Source organism: Salmo salar, chromosome 04 (genome assembly GCF_965601325.2).
Source record: "Salmo salar chromosome 04, fSalSal1, whole genome shotgun sequence".
In the NCBI taxonomy this organism is placed as follows: domain Eukaryota; kingdom Metazoa; phylum Chordata; class Actinopteri; order Salmoniformes; family Salmonidae; genus Salmo; species Salmo salar.
In genome coordinates this window covers 43,454,306-43,479,420 of record NC_138294.1, presented here as the reverse complement: position 1 = coordinate 43,479,420, position 25,115 = coordinate 43,454,306, and the positions used below count along the sequence as shown (strand labels likewise).

The window sequence follows — 25,115 nt, the reverse complement described above, 5'->3', positions numbered from 1 at the left end:
AAGACTTTTGGAGGATGGCCTGGTGTCAAGAAGGGCAGCAAAGAAGCCACTTCTCTCCAGGAAAAACATCAGGGACAGACCGATATTCTGCAAAAGGTACAGGGATTAGACTGCTGAGGACTGGGGTAAAGTCATTTTCTCTGATGAATCCCCTTTCCGATTGTTTGGGGCATCCGGAAAAAAGCTTGTCCGGAGAAGACAAGGTGAGCGCTACCATCAGGCCTGTGTCATGCCAACAGTAAAGCATCCTGAGACCATTCATGTGTGGGGTTGCTTCTCAGCCAAGGGAGTGGGCTCACTCACAATTTTGCCTAAGAACACAGCCATGAATAAAGAATGGTACCAACACATCCTCCAAGAGCAACTTCTCCCAACCATCCAGGAACAGTTTGGTGACGAACAGTGCCTTTTCCAGCATGATGGAGCACCTTGCCATAAGGCAAAAGTGAAAACTAAGTGGCTCGGGGAACAAAACATCGATATTTTGGGTCCATGGCCAGGAAACTACCACAGACCTTAATCCCATTGAGAACTTGTGGTCAATCCTCAAGAGGCGGGTGGACAAACAAAAACCCACAAATTCTGACAAACTCCAAGCATTGATTATGCAAGAATGGGCTGCCATCAGTCAGGATGTGGCCCAGAAGTTAATTGACAGCATGCCAGGGCGGATTGCAGAGGTCTTGAAAAAGAAGGGTCAACACTGCAAATATTGACTCTTTGCATCAACTTCATGTAATTGTCAATAAAGCCTTTGACACTTATGAAATGCTTGTAATTATACTTCAGTATTCCATAGTAACATCTGACAAAAATATCTAATGACACTGAAGCAGCAAACTTTGTGAAAATTAATATTTGTGTCATTCTCAAAACTTTTGGCCACGACTGTACTATACTGTACATATAGGTAAAGGTAAAGTGACCTGACAACAGGATAAATAATAAACAGTAGCAGCAGTGTATGTGATGAGTCAAAATAGTTACTGCAAAGAGGGTCAATGCAGATAGTTTGGGTAGCCATTTGGTTAACTATTTAGTAGTCTTATGGCTTGGGGATAGAAGCTGTTCAGGGTCCTGTTGGTTCCAGACTTGGTGCACTGGTACCGCTTGCCATGCGGTAGCAGAGAGAACAGTTTGTGACTTGGGTGGCTGGAGTCATTGAAAATTTGCAGGGGCTTCCTTTGACACCGCCAGTTATAGAGGTCCTGGATGGCAGGGAGCTCGGCCTCAGTGATGTGCTGGACCGAAATAACTACCCTTTTTAGAGCCAAGGAGTTGCCATACCAAGCGGTGATGCAGCCAGTCAAGATGCTCTCAATGGTGCAGCTGTAGAACTTTCTGAGGATCTTTTCATGCCAAATCTTTTCAGCTTCCTGAGGGGGAAAAGGCATTGCCGTGTATGTTAATTCATGGACCATGTAAATTCCTTAGTGATGTGGACACCGAGGAACGTGAAGCTCTCGACACACTCCACTACAGCCCTGTAGATGTGGATGGGAGTGTGTTGGGCCCTCTGTTTCCTGTAGTCCACGATCAGATCCTTTGTCTTGCTGACTTTGAGGGAGAGGTTGTTGTCCGGCATAATCTAGAATGAGCAGTTTAACCTTGTGGTTTGATAAAAAAAAAAAGGAGAAGGCTCATCGCTATGTATAGCTGTATTTCTCTGCCTTTTGATATTGACCTTGAGATGCATGTGGGCTTCATGGCCAATGGGTTCATGGCCAGGCTTCGGGGGAGTGAGAGGAAGTCACAGGATACATAAGGTTGATGGCTAAGGGGGGCAACAGTGTGGGAATGAGGGAGTAGAAATTACTAGGGGTAACCCATCTGAGAGACAGAGGAGGGTGTATGGAAGACATACACCATTGTGTGTATGGTTAACCCATCTGAGAGACAGAGGAGGGGTGTATGGAAGACATACACCATTGTGTGTATGGTTAACCCATCTGAGAGACAGAGGAGGGGTGTATGGAAGACATACACCATTGTGTGTATGGTTAACCCATCTGAGAGAGAGGAGGGGTGTATTGAAGACATACACCAATGTGTGTATGGTTTACCCATCTGAGAGACAGAGGAGGGGTGTATGGAAGACATACACCATTGTGTGTATGGTTAACCCATCTGAGAGACAGAACTATATTATTTTATACTAATACATTGCTCAGAGATTATTATAATTTTTTTACAAAATCTAAAAGAGTGGTCAGAATTATTGGCACCCTTGTATTCAATACCGTTCAATACCTCACCTTGCAAGGCTAACACACTGAGCCTTTTTCTAAATTGTCATATGAGATTGGAGAACAGATTGGGAGAGATCTTAGACCCTTCTTTGCTCATCTTTATCAAGGTTGCCAATAATTATGGACCACACTATACATACATACAGTGGGGCAAAAAAGTATTTAGTCAGCCACCAATTGTGCAAGTTCTCCCACTTAAAAAGATGAGAGAGGCCTGTAATTTTCATCACAGGTACACTTCAACTATGACAGACATAATGAGAAAAAAAATCCAGAAAATCACATTGTAGGATTTTTAATGAATTTATTTGCAAATTATGGTGGAAAATAAGTATTTGGTCAATAACAAAAGTTTATCTCAATACTTTGTTATATACCCTTTGTTGGCAATGACACAGGTCAAACGTTTTCTGTAAGTCTTCACAAGGTTTTCACACACTGTTGCTGGTATTTTGGCCCATTCCTCCATGCAGATCCCCTCTAGAGCAGTGATGTTTTGGGGCTGTCGCTGGGCAACACAGACTTTCAACTACCTCCAAAGATTTTCTATTGGGTTGAGATCTGGAGACTGGCTAGGCCACTCCAGGACCTTGAAATGCTTCTTACGAAGCCACTCCGTCGTTGCCCGGGCGGTGTGTTTGGGATCATTGTCATGCTGAAAGACCCAGCCACGTTTAATCTTCAATGCCCTTGCTGATGGAAGGAGGTTTTCACTCAAAATCTCACGATACATGGCCCCATTCATTCTTTCCTTTACACAGATCAGTCGTCCTGGTCCCTTTGCAGAAAAACGGCCCCAAAGCATGATGTTTCCACCCCCATGCTTCACAGTAGGTATGTTGTTCTTTGGATGCAACTCAGCATTCTTTGTCCTCCAAACACGACGAGTTGAGTTTTTACCAAAAAGTTCTATTTTGGTTTCATCTGACCATATGACATTCTCCCAATCCTCTTCTGGATCATCCAAATGCTCTCTAGCAAACTTCAGACGGGCCTGGACATGTACTGGCTTAAGCAGGGAGACACGTCTGGCACTGCAGGATTTGAGTCCCTGGAGGCGTAGTGTGTTACTGATGGTAGGCTTTGTTACTTTGGTCCCAGCTCTCTGCAGGTCATTCACTAGGTCCCCCCGTGTGGTTCTGGGATTTTTGCTCACCATTCCTGTGATCATTTTGACCCCACGGGGTGAGATCTTGCATGGAGCCCCAGATCGAGGGAGATTATCAGTGGTCTTGTATGTCTTCCATTTCCTAATAATTGCTCCCACAGTTGATTTCTTCAAACCAAGCTGCTTACCTATTGCAGATTCAGTCTTCCCAGCCTGTTGCAGGTCTACAATTTTGTTTCTGGTGTCCTTTGACAGCTCTTTGGTCTTGGCCATAGTGGAGTTTGGAGTGTGACTGTTTGAGGTTGTGGACAGGTGTCTTTTATACTGATAACAAGTTCAAACAGGTGCCATTAATACAGGTAACGAGTGGAGGACAGAGGAGCCTCTTAAAGAAGAAGTTACAGGTCTGTGAGAGCCAGAAATCTTGCTTGTTTGTAGGTTGACCAAATACTTATTTTCCACCATATTTGCAAATAAATTCATTAGAAATCCTACAATGTGATTTTCTGGATTTTCTTTTCTCATTTTGTCTGTCATAGTTGATGTGTACCTATGATGAAAATTACAGGCCTCTCTCATCTTTTTAAGTGGGAGAACTTGCACAATTGGTGGCTGACTACATACTTTTTTGCCCCAATGTACATACATACAGTATACACTACTTCTGTAGCACCTTTTCTTTTCAACAAACATAGAGATATTAATGTAACCACACACACACACACACACACACACACACACTGTACATACATACATATATACATATGTGAGTGATCAAGGCTCAGATGTATTGATTTCTGCAGCACCTTTTCTTTTCACCAAAGGTAGATAGCTGTATCTACCTTTGCTAGTTCATTCTTGAGTAACTGGAGTGATGGGCAGTCTCCTATTGTATTGTGATGTATATTGTCTGTGCCAGGTGTGATCCTGTACATCTTGCTGGTGGGCTACCCTCCGTTCTGGGATGAGGATCAGCACAGACTGTACCAGCAGATCAAGGCTGGGGCCTACGATGTGAGTCACATCCCTCCTAGCTCCTGTTCTTAACAATACGATACCCCTCCGTTACTTCACTGCTCACGGCTGCTGGGCAACAGTTGAAATGCAGTGTCTCTTCAGGATTGTGTAACGCACCAGTTTCCAAGTAGATTAATCATTTTAATTCAGTGCCTGATATAATTGTGGCGTTCTGCTGGGAGGGAAAAAAGATCTGCATGTTTTTTCTTCTTCAATTACAGTCATAGTATCCCATGGCACACTCTACCGTTTCTTGTTCCTCTACTCTGCCTGCAGACTTCGGACAATCGTTTGTTTTGAACACCAATACACACCAATACATTCACTGTCACATTCATAACCTTTCTTATTCCTCTACTCTGACTACAGACTTTGGAAAATCGTTTGGGAAAGGGATTCTCGCTCATTCGAATATAATCACCGGCTTAAATTCCCATGATTTATTTCTATGTAAAGGCCATCAGCTCTGTGCTATGTCTCCTCTTATATGTACTGTAGTTCCCCTCGCCGGAGTGGGACACTGTTACTCCAGAGGCGAAGGATCTCATTAACAAAATGTTGACGATCAACCCTGCCAAGCGCATCACAGCCTCTGAGGTCCTCAAGCACCCGTGGATCTCAGTGAGTTCAGAGCGAGCACGTCCGTACATTCTCACGATGGCCACGATGTGCGGTGAGATTCGACCCTGTATCTAACCGGGCATGACTTTTGTTTCTCCTTTTCTCTCTGTCTCTCTACAGCACCGCTCCACTGTGGCCTCCTGCATGCACAGACAGGAGACGGTGGAATGCCTGAAAAAGTTCAACGCCAGAAGAAAGCTGAAGGTATTGCAGAGCTCCGGGGAGCAAAATGAAGTGTCGATATGATACTGGAACATAACATGGTAATCTCTGTATTGCCCAGAGTAGGGAGAGAAACAAATATCAGTGAGGGGGTTTGAGTCCAATAGGATGGTTTGAATGAGGATGGAAATGCGATCTTTGGCAAAATAGCCTTCATGGCGCGATCTATTGAGGCAAAATGTCTTTCATTAGACGAGTCCATGCACGGTTCAAGATGAGAGGACGTCTCTTTGTTTGATTTGTTTCACGTGGAAGCTATCTAATGCATTTGGTTTTGTACATACGGCTTTTGTGTTTGCCCTTTTACACAACCCCTTTCAGGCAGATCCATTTAATTGTAATGCATTCAGCTTCCACTTAAAAAATCTGAACAACCTACGCCTTAAAACTAATGAATTGTGATATTCATGCAGTAACACCAACTGCTTTTTGAATAGAGATTGCCAATGCACATTTAATTTGGTGCTGTTAAGACACAGAAACTGTTGAAGTACTCTAGGCCATTACACTGACACTAAGCAGCAATCCAAGCTGTTGATTTTACATGTAAGCAACCTACTCAAACTGTTAATACTATATTCTAGCCAAGCTTGGTTGCCAACGAGAACACGGTGGCGTTATAAACTCTCCTTTTTGATGAATCCGTTTGTTCTTTCATCTTATGTAACGATCCATCTCTCTTTGTTCAAAGGGTGCCATTCTCACCACCATGTTGGCGACCCGGAACTTCTCCGGTAAGTCATGCAGAGGTGCCCTGTCGGAACGGTCCTCCTCTCCATTCATGAGTGGGATTAATAATTGGCCATTAAGCGAATGCTTTTATCCAAAGCAACATACATGCATGCTTCCTTTCTGTTTTTTTTTTTATTTAATTTTTTAATGTACGGGTAGTCCCGGGAATCAAACCCACTACCCTGGCATTGCAAGCGCCATGCTCTACCAACGGAGCTACAGACTAGAGGACAGCTTAACGGTGTCCCTAGGGAGGTCACTGTCCTAAAGGAGTGACATGGTCTCAGATGGCTGCTCCTAGACTGGGGGGCTCCAAGCCCATGGAACAGGGAGGAGATGATGACAGTTTGTGGAACTCACTGGTCATGCATCAGGACACTTCCCCATTTAAATTGGCACCTCCCTGTCAGACACTTTGGTCCGGATATACCAATACATTCACTGTCACATTCATTGGAATGATGTCTGTGATTTCTGTTCAAAACGGACACATTGTAGGACATACTCTTTTCTCCAGAGACTAAAATCTTTCAAGGACATTTTGTGTTTAATCTGTAAAGCAATAGCTTAATGATAGTAGGGAGGCTGAAAGAGGCTGGCCGTCTGTTAACTAAAAGGCTAGTTGTTATCACAATGTAGATTGTTGATTGACAAAGGTGCATGTGTTGTTGTCATCCCAGCCCACTTACTGTGGCGGAGCCATCTGTTATTGGATCCCCAGTCCCTCCATGACTTCACTCAGATGGTTCTGTGCCATCGAATCCACCACTGAACTAGTGGAACATAATGTGGCTTTTTACCATCCCTATGTTGCTGTAATCTGCAATGTTTTGTCAAAATCCTCTCATTTATTATATTCCTCTTGGTTACAAGGAAGGGACGGCTTGATGAAGGAGTCACAGTTGAACATTGTTTTGAGAAGAAAAAAAAAATCAAAGCAGAGATGAAGGGATCCCCTTCCAATCTCACAGTTTACACATCTCTACCAATCTCCATCCAGCAGAGTGTATCTCCCCTCATAGCTCCACATAACCATTCTTATATTAAAGAAGTGGACCTGAAGGGGACAGCAGGGGAAATGAATAGCAGTGAGGGGCCATCTTTAAATGGGTACACATTCTCATACCAGTCAGGAATAGACCCCCACCCTATATCTCCCACCTGCCATTGAATTCTGTCTGAAAGCCAAGCCCCCACAGCATTGACCCTAGAGGCCTTGTGGACTTAAAACCATCTCAGCACCTCTAACCACTACCATGCATCTTTCCTTTTTTCCCCGGTCTATCTTTACCCTCCAGATAGCCGTTGAGAACTACAGTCCACAGATACTGTATACGGCAAGATTTCCTTTTTCCCCCGGTCTATCTTTACCCTCCAGATAGCCGTTGAGAACTACAGTCTACAGATAGGGGCGGCAGGGTAGCCTAGTGGTTAGAGCGCTGGACTAGTAACTGAAAGGTTGCAACTTCAAATCCCCGAGCCGACAAGGTACAAATATGTCATTCTGCCCCTGAACAGGCAGTTAACCCACTGTTCCTAGGCCGCCATTGAAAATAAGAATTTGTTCTTAACTGACTTGCCTAGTAAATTTCTTTTTTAAATACTGTATACGGCAAGATTTCCTTTTTCCCCTGGTCTATCTTTACCCTCCAGATAGCCGTTGAGAACTACAATCTACAGATACTGTATACGGAAAGATTACCACTTTATGCCTATTTACAATAATGATAATGTCGCTGTAGCCAAATCTCCCCTTTTAAGCTTTTAATAGCCTTTTCTTCTAGTCTATTAACTTCTCCTATTATGCTTGGGGTGGGTGCGGAAGTTCTGTGTAAACGCTAGTCCAAGGCCAGATTTGTTTTAAAATGGTAAATAGTGCGATTTGGATTAGGGTAGAGAAAGCGGACCTCAGGCCAGTGCTTGGGGTTACCAGAGACATTCCGCTGCAGACGGGGAGCAGACCAGGGGGAAATCCCATCGGCGTTCAGCCACAACCCCTCACAGCCCCCAGCAGCAGGAGAGATTGGGGTCACAGTGCCAGGGAGCTAGGGGGCTGCGAGGCGGGGATCAGGCTACGCCCCAGCTGACGAGAGGCCAGATGAGAGGCCATGCTCCACACGGCCCCGGCCCATTCCAGGGCTAAAATTAGTAGCCATGTTGATGAAAATAAAGTGGGGGAAACACCCTGGCTCAGCTCTCATAGACAGGACATAAAATAAATGATTCCAGCTCAGAGACGAGGAGGAGGAGAGGAAGGGAAGAGGATAGGTAGAGGGAGCGGGCAACAAACTGGACCAGAGCACTAGGAATAACAGGACGTGATGTACTGTATGGATCATAGCCAAACTCTAGAGAGTGAGGGAGTGGGTCTGGAATGTGCCCGTGGTATCTCCCTATCTCAAGTGCTCCTATATCACGGATCCCTCTCACCCACCCAGCCAGCCTCTGTAGCAGAGCCCAGTCTGGATCACCAGAACCTCTGGTGTTACGCTATAGAGTCAACCATTTGAAATTTGTGTTTTTCAATTTTTTTTAACTGTGCTTTATTTCCCTAAAATCTCTTATTTGACCAGTTGAATGACCTGAGAGAATCTTCAACAACCCGTTGGGTTTGGATGCTACTAGTGACCCTATATTACTGTCTCATCGAGTTTATGATCAGTGGAGAGCAGGAAGCGGGCTGGATTTGAAGAAAATATCACATTTTATTTCCCAGAGACACATGGATCTGATTTACTCCATTTTCTTCTAACTCTTTGCATTCGACTGAGTGTTGGCCATGCCCTTCGCCCTCCTCTTCTGGGCTTTCGTGCCCTTTTTGATCGCCCTGTCCCTTTTTCTCTTTGTGTCCCGCGCAGGAGGTAACAAGGCCAACAAGAAGACGGATGGTGTGAAGGTAGGGCTCCAGCTCCACAGGTTTCTCTTCTCACAGTGGAATAAACCTGACCTGGAGGAGGACTTTTGGAGGCTAGCCGTTTAGTGTATACAACACACGCTGTCGATAGACCATTATCATTCCAAAATCTGGCCGTTATTCAACATTTTGTGAAAGGTGAAAGGTGCTTTCACGTCAAAAGCTTCACTGCGAAATGGAATAATCAAACATGCTCTTTGAAAACGTCTGAACACAGATCTAAGTACAATATGGGATTATGGGAGTTTGACTGTTTGCTCCATTCTCTCTGAACATGCTGGCCCCACCCAAAGCCTTGATCTCCTCCAGTGTACAGAACTGGAGCTGCTAATAGCCCCCGCTTCCCTGTTTGTTTGCCCCCGTACACAGTCTATTGTCTCGGCCCCATGCCTTGGTGTGAGACTGAGCGGTGGAGTGGAGAGGTGTTATGTTTCGTTTTGCGCTCGTGTCCCACTGTTCAGATGCACAGAGACAGCTGGCGGAGAAGCAGTCCAAGTTCAGTCATCTTCCTTGACATAAGTCCAAAGTTGTAAATGCACACGTTTCCTGGTTTTTCCTAATGGCTGGACGAATTCCCCTACTAACATATGCAGTAGTACACAGGAGAACAGAAGATTCATAGCAACTCTGTTCGACAACATGCTTTGCTACAACGTCATCCAATGTTCAGCATATTGTCAGTTAGATAGGTAGCTAACGAGATTAGTGCTTGGACATCTTATCTGTCTGAGAGCCAAAAGGAGAGTTTGTCTGTTTATTGATGTCGTTCGTCTGTTCCAGTATATTGAGTCTGTTTTGTGAGTTAGTGTGTGTGAGTTAATATATACATGTATCAGGGGATATGCTCCACCTGTGGTAATCCCCCAGTTCCCCTGGGGGCCTTAAGGAGCAGCCAGTCCAGTCCAGGATGTCTGATACTGGGATAAGTGAGGCATGCTGCTGGCCACTCAGCCCTGCCACCTCTGCCTTATCAAAGGCATTCCTCCCTGACCACAGACCTGCCTGGCCCGGAGGTTTCCTACATGACACACCGCCACACGGCCTGCCAACCAGACGGCTCAGAGAGGTGTCCGGGGGAGACGACAAGGACACCGTGGCAATACGAACCCCAAACACACACAAACATCTTCAGCCTCAAACCCACACACACACACACGTCCTCCTTCTGCAGCATGGAGGTCTCCCTCTCCTCCCTCTGTTGCTCCCTGGCTTCCGTCTCCATCTCATTCTGCGTGTTACTGTCTAACCTCTTCTCATTTCTCTTCCAGAAAAGGAAGTCCAGTTCCAGCGTCCAGCTGATGGTGAGTGTGAATTTCCCCCCATCCTCTTGACAGCGCGTCTCTGCCGCGCTCGGCTTTCCGCCTAACAGGGAAAGTGATAATAGCTTTAAAAAATCCAAACGATCCAAAGAACAAGCAAATAAAGCTGTCATTCAAAATGGAGCTGGACTTTCTTTTTGTTTTTGTGTGTGAACATCCCATCTCTAACGTTGCCTAATCCCGCTGCTTTTTTATATGCTCTTGGGGGGGGGGGGGGGGGGTCATCGTGGGGTAACCCATCTCTCCTTCTCTAGGTTTTTTCCTCCCTCCTGTTCCTCCCTCCCATATCTCACCCTACTCCTCTTGCCACCCAGAACTCTGAATAACCAAATAGCCTGTTCTCTCTCTCTGAAAGGTGCAGACAGGGAGGAGGCTGTCCGTCTGTCCGAGGTGTGTGTGTGTGTGTGTGTGTGTGTGTGTGTCTTGACTCGGATCTTCCACTCACCCTCGTGTGGAGAGAATAACACCTGCTGTAATTGAGTGTGAATCTCTGAACCTGTCTGTGTGTTGTTTCTAGGAATCCTCTGAAAGCACCAACACCACTATTGAGGATGAAGACACCAGAGGTAAGGCTATTCCTTTCCTCTCACAGCCTCACCACCTGCAGACGATACATGTTAATAGGACAGGGTGACAGCTTTCAGGAGGAATATACAGTATCTCTGCTAAACCTAACAGATACCCTATGAGTATCATGTACTGTATGTTACGCACACACACACACACACACACACACACACACACACACCACACACACAGCTGTTGAGATATGGCTTTCTCTGGCTCAGAAAGTGACATTCAATAATGCTATAAATAACCCTAACACCAGCACAACACGGCTATGAATAGGTTCACTCTTACTTCAGTTACAGTCCACTTACAGTGCATTCGGAAAGAATTCAAACCCCTTGACTTTTTCCGCATTTGGTTACAATACAGCCTTTATTCCAGAATTGATTAAATCGTTTTTTCCCCTTATCAATCTACACACAATACACCATCATGTTTTTAGATTTTCACATTTATATAAGTATTCAGACCCTTTGTTCAGTACTTTGTTGAAGCACCTTTAGCAGCAATTACAGCCTTGAGTCTTCTTGGGTATGACGCTACAAGCTTGGTACACCTGTATTTGGAGAGTTTCCCCCATTCTTCTCTGCATATCCTCTCAAGCTCTGTCAGATTGGTTGCTGCACAGCTATTTTCAGGTCTCAAGTGATGTTTGATTGGGTTCAAGTCCGGGCTCTGGCTGGGCTACTCAAGGACATTCAGAGACTTGTCTCAAAGCCACTCCTCCGTTATCTTGGCTGTGTACCTCGGGTCGTTGTCCTGTTGGAAGGTGAACCTTCACCCCAGTCTAAGCGCTCTGGAGCAGGTTTTCATCAAGGTTCTCTCTGTACTTTGCTCTGTTCATCTTTCCCTCGATACTGACTAGTGTCCCAGTTCCTGCTACTGAATAACATCCCCAGAGCATGATGCTGCCACCACAATGCTTCACCGTGGGGATGGTGCCAGGTTTCCTCCAGGCGTGACACTTGGCATTCAGTCCAAAGAGTTCAATCTTGGTTTCATCAGACCAGAGAATCTTGTTTCGCATGGTCTGAGAGTTCTTTAGGTGCCTTTTGGCAAACTCCAAGCGAGCTGTCATGTGCCTTTTACTGAGGAGTGGCTTTCGTCTGGCCACTCTAACATAAAGGCCTGATTGGTGGAGTGCTGTAGAGATGGTTGTCCTTCTGGAAGGTTCTCCCATCTCCACAGAGGAATTCTGTCAGAGTGACCATCGGGTGCTTGGTCACCTCTCTGACCAAGGCCCTTCTCCCTCCGATTGCTCAGTTTGGCTTTTGATACCCTTCCCCAGTTCTGTGCCTCAACGCAATCATGTCTCAGAGCTCTCCAGACAATTCCTTCGACCTCATGGCTTGGTTTTTGCTCTGACATGCACTGTCAACTGTGGGACCTTATATAGACAGGTGTGTGCCTTTCCAAATAATGTCCAATGAATTGAATTGACCACATGTGGACTCCAATCAAGTTGTAGAAACAGCTCAAGGATGATCAATGGAAACAGGATGCACCTGAGCTCAATTTTGAGTCTGACAGCAAAGGATCTGAATACTTATGTAAATAAGGTATTTCTGTTTTTGCTTTTTAATACATTTGCAAAGATTTCTAAACCTGTTTTTGCTTTGTATCATGTTTCAGGTATGACCCAGATGCAGATAGGGTTGAAGAAACAAACGTTTATTTCTAAACACAGGGGCAGGAAAACGACAGGTCAAAGGCAGGCAGGGGTCAGAAGTCCAGAGAAGGTGCAAAGGGTCCAGAACGGCAGGCAGTCTCAGGGTCAGGGCAGGCAGGGGTTGATAATCCAGTGAGATGGGGCAAGATTTAGAATGGCAGGCAGGCTCAGGGTCAGGGCAGGCAGAAGGGTCAAAACCGGGAAGGACTAGGAAACAGGAGCAAGAAACAGACAGGAGCAGGGGAACAAACAATGGCAGGTTTCACGAACAAAACAAACTGGCAACAGACAAACAGAGAACACGGGTATAAATACACAGGGGAAGATGGGCGACACCTGGAGGGGGGTGGAGACAAGCACAAAGACAGGTGAAACAGATCAAGGTGTGACACTTTGTCATTATGGGGTATTGTGTGTCGATTGAGGCATTTTTTAAATCCATTTTAGAATAAGGCTCTAACGTAACAAAATATGGAAAAAGGGAAGGGGTCTGAATTATTCCAGAATGCACTGTACATGGCTACTGACTGACAACCTAACAGAGGGGGAGAGCAGATTCTAAAATCTCTGCTGTATGTTTTTTGAGACAGGTCTACTATGACAATTGACTACTGTGAAAACATTTCAGTTCATAAAGCAATGCAAATAGCTACTGTATTGACTCCCATTTGATACATTGACAGCGGCAGTACCCTTATGAATGAATATGAGTAAGTCAGTTAGATAACGGTTGGTGGGGGAGTTGCATTGCTATTGCTTATGTCATTAAGGGCTCCTTCAGTTTGAGCCTCCATGTTCTAGGGAATGGGAATAAATAGATAAAAAGACTGATAAAAAGATAAAAAAGACCTCCATCTCTTACCAACTACACTGAACAATGAATGCAAGTTATTCAGTGGTTCTTTCTCAGCTCTTAAGGTTCCCTGGAGAACTCTTGCCTGATAAAGAACCTTTGAGTTAATTGTGGGGTTCCTAACATGGCATCTACGGTTCTTCAGAATTCTAAAAATAAATTACTATTTCAAACATATGTTGATTCAGAGGTGGAAAATTACCACAGTGTTGGTGTTAATAGAGCTTGCCAGTTTGTAGTCCTAAAAACAGGAAATTAATTACCTCTGGTTCGTTCAGCCATTCCTATGGGGAAAATGAATGGCGAAAGAAAAAGGTTTTGGGGTAAACGGCAAAAATAAGGTCTGAGGTAAACACAGGTTATTTCATAGAACAGAACATTTAAACATTTAAACTCTCCTAAGCCTGTGTTTACCACAGATCTTATTTTCGACATTTATCCAAAACACTTAAACTCCATTAACTTTACCATAGGCTTTGGCCAACAAGCCATGACAGAGTTAATGCCTACAAAAAGACGCCATTACTATTGCTCTCTATGACCAGAGTTTAACCAAAACCATGCCCATCATTATCATATTTCCCAGCATGCTCTATTGCTGGTAGATTTGTTTGTAATTGTTTGTTGTTTTAGTGTTTTTGCATGTACATTGATTGATTCATTCATCTTAGGCTACTCAAATATAAATAACATACATATTTCAAAAATATTCCAATCTGTTACTTGGATTTATCGCACCCGTTACTGATATGATTGTTCCAGTTTAGATGTTTATGGTTGTCTCATACATTAGTCTTCCAAACCCTGGCAGTCATTCTAAATTCAGGTTGCGGTGTAATAAAACATTTAAATGTTGGATATCCCCACTCTGGCTGGATTCCAATAAGAATTACACATCACTTTGCAGGCCAGCATAATGTGACTTGCAGGCCTGATGTGGCTTGTAAACTATGAGTTTCAGGCCACTGTATTAGGGTATAACTAGGCCCTCAAAAGAAGGCCTTATGAAATATGTATAGTCTTGAATAATACCATTTTAATGACAACATATTCACTTAGGATCTCACTTGGTGAGGGCCACAGGACTGAAAATGAATGAATGCAACAACCATGTCTCTGTCACTAGCAAAAATAGACGTGTGGTACTGGTTGAAACGTTTCTGGTTTTGGATTTCTGAACGGTTCTTCAAAGAACCATCCCATTCATGATTCTTCAAAGACCTTAAAATGGTTCCCTTCTAACCTCGCTCTCAATAACCTTATTTGGTTCCAACTTGCACCTGTATATTTAAGAGTGTTGAAGAGAAGGGCCTGTGAGTTAAGGCTCCTCTTTGAATAGAGAGGCTCGTTGATTTTTTTTTGGAAACAAATGTGTACATTTCAACACCTTATCTCCTTCCACAAGATAGTTCCAGAAAATTGCATTGTGATTTCTCCAGGGAGGAGTGAGATACATGTGGCAGAACTGCAATTCGGGTGATGCAGAGAAACTGTGTGGGTGGAGTGGGCGAGACGAGAGATAGAACTGTGTTCTCTGCAGTGGTTGGAGGAGGTGCTAGGGGGCTGAAGGAAGGATAGAGAGAAAATTATAATTCTATCAGTTCTGTATTTACAGAAGAGGAAAAGTGAGTTATGAGGACAAACTGTGAGGATGTAACCCCTGTGAGCGACCCCTCTTTACCATATGCAAGGCGCGACCTTGCTTTCCCAACTCTGAGCTGCGACCCAGAGCTGGTGGGAGAAAAGCTCTCTCGACACAAGCAGCTCTCCGTGTGGGCAGAGAACAGCCCCTTCACACGCAGTAAAGCACTGGGAGGCAGTAGGCAGCACACACGGACACACACGTGGACACACACACTGACACACACGTGGACACACACATGGACACACACACGGACACAGACACAAGGCCACAGACATGCATGTACGCACGCACACATGCACGCACAAACGCACGCACGCACACCACACACACACACACACACACATTACTCCTACTATGTACTGTATCTTTGAAATGGTACCTCACAGTCTCATGCTACAGGAAAACTGTGTTGAATTTTAGAGGATATCTAATCAAATCCCAGGGCTTTATGAAGGAGGGATCTAATTTATTTCTTCCACTGCCAGGCATATTGGAAAATAATGCATTTTACTGCCGTCCCATTCATCATAGTGCTTGTTGTCAGTAGTTTCCGTGCAGAGCTGTACGTTTGAGCTGTGTGTTTGTTCTGTGTGTTTGAGCTGTGTGTCTGAGCTGTGTGTCTGTGTTTCACAGTGAGGAAACAGGAGATCATTAAGGTGACAGAGCAGCTTATAGAAGCCATCAGCAATGGAGACTTCGAGAGCTACACGTAAGTAAACAAATCATATACTGTACCTTCCCATTGCTGTTCACTCACTGTACTGCTGTACACTCTCAGAAAAAAAAGGCTTCCAAAAGGGTTTTTCGGCAATTCCCACAGAATAACCCTTTTTGGTTCCAGATAGAACCCTTTTGGGTTCCATGTAGAACCTTCTGTGGAAAGAGTTCTACCTGGAGCCCAAAAAGGTTCTACCTGGAACCAAAAAGGTGTTTTCAAAGGGTTCTCCTATGGGGACAGTCGAAGAAACCCTTTAGGTTATAGACAACCCCTTTTTTTCTAAGAGTGCATATAAGTAACACAGATGGAATAGAAACAAATGTTAGTAACATCTGTTTCCAATGCAATTCCACTGATAGAGTCTGATGAGCTCAATTGTGACAGTGTAATTGATAACTCCGGGTTTGGCTTTAGACGTTAATCCAAGATGACATTAAGGTGGTTGTGAGGGGAGAACTCCTTAGGTCTATGTCCTTACTGATTTAGAGAGAACATCAGTCCCAGTGCATGTGTCTGGAGCTAAATTCCTCTGATAAAGGAGGGGAGAAAACTGTCTGCTTGGCCAATCGAGGCCATTTGGAGGCTTAACAAGCTGATCCCTTGGTCATGAATAGCTTGTGCATGTCAATAATTTGCTCCAAAATGTTGCACATATGCTGCATGGTAATATATTATATGCGAACCATATGAATAACATTTTAATTCATTATATGCAGCTCTTGAAATGTGTAAATGGTAAAAGGGATCAATTCCATATCCCATCTGGAAGTGCTTGAGTAGTGTGACTCTCCCCCAGCCCACTGCACAGTGCCAGATATAGATTTCTTCAGCAGCAAGTTTTTCTCCAAACTTGGCATTCTGAGGGGAGTAGCAACCCCCCAGTCTGTCCCTCGCATGTCTGTCACAACTTGCGGCCAGGGGGTCACCGGAGCACCTGTTCAAAACCAAGGGTATAAAATTCCCATCCAGGCCAGGAGGGGATTTTTTTCTTCTGTGGTTGTTAGAGGTTCACAGTCATGGTAGCGCTGTCTGCCAATTGCCAAGGCCTGGAAAGAATCTTCTCCCTGCATGCTCAACTCTTTTACAACCATGCAGCGATCTGCCATGGACACGGAAAACACTGTGTCGAGTGAGTCACATGCCCCAAAATACTGCATGAGCAGCTGTGACTGGAGGGTCAGTCTCATTGCTTCACTGAAGCACTTCAAAGAGCAGAACAGAAGATAACCCTGGCTCTATTTCTCTCCGGTTGTCTTACTGTCTCTACCCCTGACTCTGTCTGCTTCTGTCTCTCTTTATTTCTGTCTCACTTTTTTCCTCTTTCTCCCCCTCCTCCCTCACGTTCTCTCCCTCTCTCCCTCTCTCTCTCTCTCTCTCTCGCTTGTCTCTTCCACCTGTAGGAAGATGTGTGACCCCAGTGTGACAGCGTTTGAGCCAGAGGCTCTGGGTAACCTGGTGGAGGGCCTGGACTTCCACCGCTTTTACTTTGAGAACTGTAAGCTGCTTCCTTCCTCCCCCTTCACTCCTACTATGTCTTTTGAAATTATAAATATACATTTTACATCACACACAGACAGTTTCATGCTATAGGAAAACTGTGTTGAATTTCAGAGGATATGTAATAAAATCCCAGGGCTGTACACAGGATGACTATAAATCTCTTGCTATACAACAGTAACAATCCATTTATTGTCCCAGTGAGGGAGAGAGTGACACTATAGTATAATATATCTTTGGAATACACTTTAATAGCCCCTTCGTGCCAATAAGCTCTAGCTAACAGTATCCATAATAAGTGACAAAATGTAATTTATATTTCATTAGATGTGGTTAAGATGTTTTATTTTATTATAAAAACAATAGAACCACAAAATGCTTCATGAAAATACATGAAAACAAAATATACGCAAGATTATAACATGAAAACAAAGTACATCTCAAATCCATCTCATCAATAAGGAGGAAACCTTGAAAATGAAATAAAATTGATTACCAGGTAACATTCATTAAAACAAGTATACTTTCTCTAAGCCTGTGTAGTTGTAAAGCATTTTGCCCATAAACCATTTCTTATGGTTTATTTTAAAATTCCCTAGTGTAGGGATGTATTTTATATGGTTTGGTACACCATTCCATTCCTCTGCACCAGTGTAATGGAAATAGCTTTTTCCAGCCATGCTTCTATAGCGCAGCGGTCTGATATTGCCAACTGGCTCTGGTGTGATGGCTATGAGAGTCTCTAATGAAATGAATATAACCAGACAGGTAACTGGGGGAAAGATCATTTATAACTTTAAAAAACATCAACAGTTTGATCTGCACCACCAAATCAACAGTTCAGTTCCCTGAAATGTGCATCCTATGGCTGAGCTTGAGTGTCATTTTCCTTTGTTTGTTTTTGGACGTTTTACGTTTCTTTCAGATGTTTTGTTATGCCACTGAATCATGAGATACAAGCATCGTCATAGTGGCAATGTATTAGAGATGTTGCCAGGGTCCTCATAGACTCTGTATCCAGGAACTTGGCTACCCTTGCCAGGAACGTTGTCATGGAGTGAACCTTCCCAATGACCTTCAGAGCCATGAGTTCACCTGTCATGTGTTGGTCCAGTTCACATACCATGTATGTAACAGAGCATTTGTCCTTCACCGCTACACCATTTCACTTGACAGAGAAGTTGGAGGAGTTTCTTACTTTGTGTTTGGAACCAAACAGGACACATTCTGTCTTGCCTAAATGCAGAGACAGTTTTTGTCGGATAACCACTTACTGACTTTAGTCAGTTCGCTGCTTAGGGTCTTTTCAACGGTCTCCTTATTCTTATGTGAAACCAAGAGGGCAGAATCATCCACATACAGGAACAGAGGGCATGAACAGGCGGAGTGTATGTCATTTAGGTAGAGCAAAAAAAGCAATGGCCCCAAAATGATCCACTGGGGGACACCACAGTTTATCTCCTTAGCATCAGACAATGTCCTGCCCGCATCCACACTTTGGACCCTATCAGTTAGGTGTGGCTTCACCCATAATAAGGAGTTGGTGCCAAAACCAATTGCTTTCAGTTTGTACAACAAAATATCATGGTTCACAGCATGAAATGCTTTTTGTAGGTCAAGCATGTCCATACCACAGAAGTTTCCCTTGTCAATTTATTGCTTGATAAAATCTGTCAAGTATAGTAAACAAGTGCCGGAAGAATATATAACTGGACTGAAGGTCCTATAAAATGTACTTTAGGATCTGTTCATGGAGTGATCTTTAAAAACCCTTTTACAACACAGTCAAGACTGACACTGGTCTGTAGTACCCTTGTTCAACTTTGCTTCCTTTCTTGTATAAAGGAACAACTCTTGCATGTTTCACCTCTTGATTCTGAGGGTTACATAAGGTCCAAGATGATCAGCAGCATCACTCAAGAATCTAACTGGGACTTGAATGGGCTTGAATGAGTCCACCTCAGGAAGATCCGTTTGGGATACTTGGTTGAGTTCTCAATTGATTGGTCCTTTGTCCACTCTCCCACCACGGGTTCAACACAGTCCATCTTCACCCAGCGTTGGACCTCCGCCTCGGATGGTGGAGCGACCACCGCCTCCGCCTGGCACCTTCCGGCGTTAGTCGCCGCCAGTCTCCTTAGCCTCCGCCTGGCACCTTCCGGCGTTAGCCGCCGCCAGTCTCCTTAGCCTCTGCCTCACTCCCCCTCTTCTCTCTCACTTCCTGGGCTTTCCTATCCAAACATGGGCTTGCGGGTGTGGCTTGACTATATCCATCATCCCATCCATATAAGGGCACAAGGCAAGACCCAGATGGAGACACAGGAGGCAGATGGTTAGAGTCGTTGTAGTTTATTTATAATCCAAAAGGAGTAGGCAAGAGAATGGTCGTGGACAGGCAAAAAGGTCATAACCAGATTCTGAGTCCAAGAGGTACAGAGTGGCAGACAGGCTCGATGTCAGGGCAGGCAGAAGGGTCAGGCAGGCGGATACGGAATCCAGAAAAAAACAGGCAAGGGTCAAAACCGGGAAGACTAGAAAAAGAGAATAGAAAACAGGAGCACGGGAAAAAACACGCTTGTTGACTTGAAAACATACAAGATGAACTGGCACAGAGAGACAGGAAACACTGGGATAAATACACTGGGGAAAATAAGCGACACCTGGAGGAGGTGAAGACAATCACAAGAACGGGTGAAACAGGTCAGGGCGTGACAATCCAGCCCTGGTGGAGACTAGAATTGATGTCTTAGAAGAAGCAGGCTCTCCCGTGTGTACCGGTGTCTAGTTGCATCGTTAGTTTCCATGGTTACCACAGGTGAGAAGAACATAAAAAGCAGCAAAAAAGCAGCTAAAAGTCCTCTGTTTGAAGAAGTAAACCTTCATCCAGCAGTTGAAGCAACCATTCCGAAGCAATGTACAGAAAACTGCATGCATGAAAAACACAACGGTCTTTGGCTACGGGCAATGAGATGATATAGGAAGATCTAGGCTGGTATTTCAAATCAAAACAGCCAGCTAGTTTATTGGAGAAGTAGTCAAATATCCAAACTAATAAAAAATTGTTGATCAAAAAAATTTCTGTATTCCACTTGTAACGAAGACACAGGGAGTCAGGAAGCAGGTGCAGTTGGTGAGTTTAATAAGAACGAACAGAGTGGATACACGAATAAGAGTGGCATATGAACACAGAAACAATACTGCCTGATGGGTAATAACAATGGAGGGCTAGATAAAGGGTGAGTAATCAGGGAAGTGATGAAGTCCAGGTGTGCTTAATGATGAGGCACAGGTGTGCGTAATGAAGGTTGCCAGGTGTGCGTAATGATGGGTTGCCAGGTTCGGTGGTTAGTAGACCGGAAACGTTGAGCGGCAGAGAGGGGGAGCGGGAGTAGACGTAAAAATACTTGAATAGCTATCAACCGAAGAGGTCCTGCTTTAAATTACGTTGAGCTAATAAATGCTAACATTCGTGATAGTTAAAATCTGTTAAATTTGTGAACGTCTAAATCAACATTAAACAGACAAGGGGAGAAGGACTATGTAAAGGGCTCGATTTTTGTCATTGTGAGCATATGCCTCCGACATAAAAAACTAATGTTTGACTTCCCCACAAAATTACTTATTTACTTATTTTAGGTTTAAGGGTGTAGGTCGCATTCTTTATCGTAGAGCTATGAAAGTTTTGGATTTAGATCCGCCTGCTTGAGACAAATTCAGCTATTGCTTTGTCATGTCTGTGCCCTGATGCAGTCGAGCTGGATTCATGTTTTTCTACGGACCGCCCCTTTGACATAACGTTGCAGTGAAGTTATATAAATGGATGTAAAGATGCAGCTGACCGCCAGATAGAGGCAAATACAAGTTTATTCGACTGGGGATGTTGACATCGTCCTAGGAATGGCTGGATGGCTGTCTTCTGACTTCTAAAACAGTGGGTAACCAATAAAATAAGTAATGTAAACATATACAATATTCGAATATAAACATATTTGAAAAGTATTCAGACCCCTTGACTTTTTCCACATTTTGTTACGTTACAGCCTTATTCTAAAATGTATTAAATTATATATTGATTAAAAATATATCTGCACACAACACCCCTATCAAGTTGTATCAGATCTATCAGGTTGGATGTGGAGCGTCGCTGCACAGCTATTTTCAGGTCTCTCCAGATATGTTAAATCGGGTTCAAGTCCAGGCTCTGGCTGGACCACTCAAGATCATTCAGAGACTTGTCTTAAAGCCAATACTGCGTTGTCTTGGCTGTGTGCTTAGGGTCGTTGGAAGGTGAACCTTCTCCCCAGTCTGAGGTCTGGAGCAGGTTTTCATCAAGGATCTCTCTGTACTTTGCTCCATTCATCTTTCCCTCAATCCTGACTAGTCTCCCAGCCCCTGCCACTGAAAAACATCCCCACAGCATGATGCTGCCACCATCATGCTTCACCGTAGGGATGGTGCCAGGTTTCCTTCAGACGTGACGCTTGGCATTCAGGCCAAAGAGTTCAAACCTGGTCTCATCAGACCAGAGCATCTTGTTTCTCATGGTCTGAGAGTCTTTAGGTGCCTCTCGGCAAACTCCAAGCGGGCTGCCATGTGCCTTTTACTGAAGAGTGGCTTCCGTCTGGTCACTCGATCATAAAGGCCTGATTGGCGGAGTGCTGCAGAGATGGTTGTCCTTCTGGAAGGTTCTCCTATCTCCACAGAGGAACTCTGGAGCTCTGTCAGAGTGACCATCGGGTTCTTGGTCACCTTCCTGACCAAGGCCCTTCTCCCCCAATTGCTAAATTTGGCTGGGCGGCCAGCTCTGGGAAGCGTGTTGGTGGTTCCAAACTTCTTCCATGATGGAGGATACTGTGTTCTTATGGACATTCAATGCTGCAGACATTTTTTGGTACCCTTCCCCAGATCTGTGCCTCGACACAATCCTGTCTCGGACAATTAGTTCGACCTCATGGCTTGGTTTTTGCTCTGACATGCATTGTCAACTGTGTGACCTTTATATAGACAGGTGTGTGCCTTTCCAAATCATGTCCAATCAATTGAATTTACCACAGGTGGACTCCAGTCAAGTTGTAGAAACATCTCAAAGATGATCAATGGAAACAGGATGCACCTGAGCTCATAGCAAAGGGTCTTAATTATGTAAATGTGATATTTCATTTTTTTTATATACATTTGTAAAGATTTCTAAAAACTGTTTTGCTTCGTCATTATGGGATATTGTGTGTAGATTGATGAGGAAAAACATTTATTTAATCCATTTTAGAATAAGGCTGTAACGTAACAAAATGTGGAAAAAGTCAAGGGGTCTGAGTACTTTTTGAATGCACTGTACCTATTTTTTTTGTAAATCCAGTGCCCGATTTTGGGGACTGTCAGCTTAAGATGTTTTAAGCATTGTTGTGAACACAGAAAAATCCAATTTAGTTGTTTTTCTATTGAAAAGTGTGAAAAAACTGGGGAAAACCAGAAAAAAATGGGGGAAATCAGAAACCTGTTTTTTGCTGTGCATGACTGCACTTTAGAGCGTGTGTCATCCTGCAGCACTGCATTTTGGGGAAAGTTGAGGTCATGTCCAATACTGGCTATGCACTAAAAAGGGAAAGAGGTTGGGCCATCCTAGAAATATTTTAGAGTAATATAATATATACAATTTACCAGATGCTTTCATCCAAAGCGACTTACAGTCATGCATGCATAGATTTTTACCTATGGACGGTCCTAGGAATAGACCCCACTATCCTGGCATTTCAATGCTCTACCAAGACGCATGCCACTTTGAAGCCTATTTTAATATGATTTATAAAGCCTTTATTAAGCGGTGCTTATGCCCCCCTTTATAAAACACGGGTTTATGTCACATTTGACATTGGTGGTTATGTCACACAGTTATGCCACATTTATAAACCCTTTATAGAGCATGACATAAATGTGTGATTTCTGACACATTGATGTAGCGTTTAAGAAGACTATATCAGCTGTACGTAATTTAAAGCAGGACCAAAAAATATATTTTTTCATAAAAACAATGCAGGAGTAAACTACCAAGGCGACAATTACAGGATTACAGTAAGTTGTGGAGAACAGAAGCTTGTAGAGAACAGAACCTTGGGGCCAGTTTCTGTAAGTGAATATAGTGCTCATTAGCTGATGCAGTGGCTGTATCCAGCCGTGGCTGCAGACAGCACGCTTTTGGCTCATTTGCTCCCTGATTTCTCATTTGTGGTGAGTAATGGACCAACCCTGCTCTGCTCTAATCCTCTCATATCAGCCACTGTTCTCCCAGGCAGTGGAAACGGCTCTAATGGGCATGATTGGGCTATTTGGGAAAATGACAGAGCGAGAAAGAGGAAAAGAGAAATGGAGAGAAACATAATGAGAGTGTGGCAGGCTGAGAGAGACATGCTTATATGATAACATTAATGAACCCACTCAAATATTAATTCCATAAAGCATTGATAAGGGAAAAGTGACATCATCAGCAAGAGAGAACCTGGCACACCTAGTCATAAACCACTGTGGAAATCCCTGTCTTCCTGTAGAATGACTTATTCATTGACTGACTGTTGTCTTATTTGTTTGTTACTCCTCACCCCAGTGTGGTCTAAGAACAGTAAGCCTGTCCACACCACCATCCTGAACCCCCACATCCACCTGATCGGGGAGGAAGCCGCCTGCATCGCCTACATCCGCATCACCCAATACATCGACACCAACGGCATGCCCCGCACCGCCCAGTCTGAGGAGACACGCATCTGGCACCGCCGCGACGGCAAGTGGCAGATAGTCCACTTCCATCGCTCTGGATCACCCTCCGCCATCACCAAGTAAGTCAGTCTGGTGAGTCTCCTCGCCGCTCTTCTACTGTCTTTCTTGGAGACATTTATCTCAGATCAGGGATTGCCATCTTGTGGGAGATGTTGCAATTGCATGCAGGCCTATTATTACTCAATGCCAGAGATACATTAGCTGGACAGGGTTAGACTACTGTCATCTGTTTTCAGTGTTTCTTTTTCATCTCTTTAATTCTCTCCTATTTGTTTTTGAATGAGGTAAGTTAACCTTTCGTTTCTCTGTCTCTTCCCCTGCACCCAGCTGAGCTCCAGAGCGGTAGGGTTTGAGTGAGACATCTCTCTGAGTGACACCGGTGGGTGACCAGCTGGCTGCGTGGGGACACAGAGGGATGCCCACCGACCGGCCTGAGGAAACACGAGCCCACTGCATCTCATCTCTTTACTTGAAATCAGATTACTCCTCTCAACGCCGTCACAAGCAAATCGCATAAAATGTCACACCATGTCAGGCTCTCATGTATGTATATATGCTGTGCGTTTCAGGAACATCTCGGCCCTTGTCATTTTGTCTCTGCTCTGACTTTCATTTTTTTCTTGTCATGTTTCATTGGCAGAGGCACAATTAGTACAAATGGATGTATGAGCGGGGTTGAATCTCTAAAGCACTTGCCGTAATCTCCGCCTAGATTTTTTTTTTACACGTGACTTGGCCTTTTCAATGCAGTTGCACTTACACCATACCGTTACACACCGCCATGCAATCCTCTGAACCCGGACTTGAAAGCTATGATAGAAACATTAAAGATGTACCGTGTATCGTTGAACCAAAATATCTACTGTATATGTTGTTTAATTTGACATGGATTGGATTATGAGAAGTGGACAGTGAAATGTTCCTTTTGATTATGAATGTCTTATGGTGTATTCCACAGTTGATAATCCACCACCCCATGACCATAGTGCCTCGAGCACATTTAGCGTAGACGGAGGAAACCGTACTTTCCCCTCACAGGTTTAAAGGATTAAATGGTGGACCGCTGGTCTGAATAGCCACTCACCTCATGTGATTATATGACTAGGGCAACAAACTGCCATTTCTGGGCTTCAATACTATACACAAATACATCTCTGTAATCTACAGAAACAGCTATTTTTAACATGGTTAGGGTACTGTACGTGGAAGTAAT

At 44.1% G+C, this 25,115-nt stretch overlaps 1 protein-coding gene across 5 annotated transcripts in view; it reads left to right on the top strand.

The window, feature by feature from the left end:
- The window catches only part of LOC106602935 (calcium/calmodulin-dependent protein kinase type II subunit alpha), a 75,685-nt gene extending 50,927 nt beyond the window's left edge, over nucleotides 1-24,758 (top strand). The window contains exons 9-19 of one of the 5 annotated variants that reach the window (XM_014195957.3): nucleotides 4,277-4,371; nucleotides 4,873-4,995; nucleotides 5,116-5,199; nucleotides 5,909-5,951; nucleotides 8,808-8,845; nucleotides 10,132-10,164; nucleotides 10,700-10,748; nucleotides 15,553-15,628; nucleotides 17,038-17,132; nucleotides 23,733-23,961; nucleotides 24,230-24,758. In XM_014195957.3, coding sequence (XP_014051432.1) covers nucleotides 4,277-4,371; nucleotides 4,873-4,995; nucleotides 5,116-5,199; nucleotides 5,909-5,951; nucleotides 8,808-8,845; nucleotides 10,132-10,164; nucleotides 10,700-10,748; nucleotides 15,553-15,628; nucleotides 17,038-17,132; nucleotides 23,733-23,961; nucleotides 24,230-24,233 — 869 coding nt within the window. In that variant the 3' untranslated portion in view covers nucleotides 24,234-24,758. Of the gene's footprint in view, nucleotides 1-4,276; nucleotides 4,372-4,872; nucleotides 4,996-5,115; nucleotides 5,200-5,908; nucleotides 5,952-8,583; nucleotides 8,846-10,131; nucleotides 10,165-10,699; nucleotides 10,749-15,552; nucleotides 15,629-17,037; nucleotides 17,133-23,732; nucleotides 23,975-24,229 lie in introns of those variants that run through there. The other 4 variants (XM_014195958.3, XM_082974406.1, XM_045716882.2 and 1 more) reach the window with 4 other exon arrangements.
- Nucleotides 24,759-25,115: the final 357 nt, after the last annotated feature.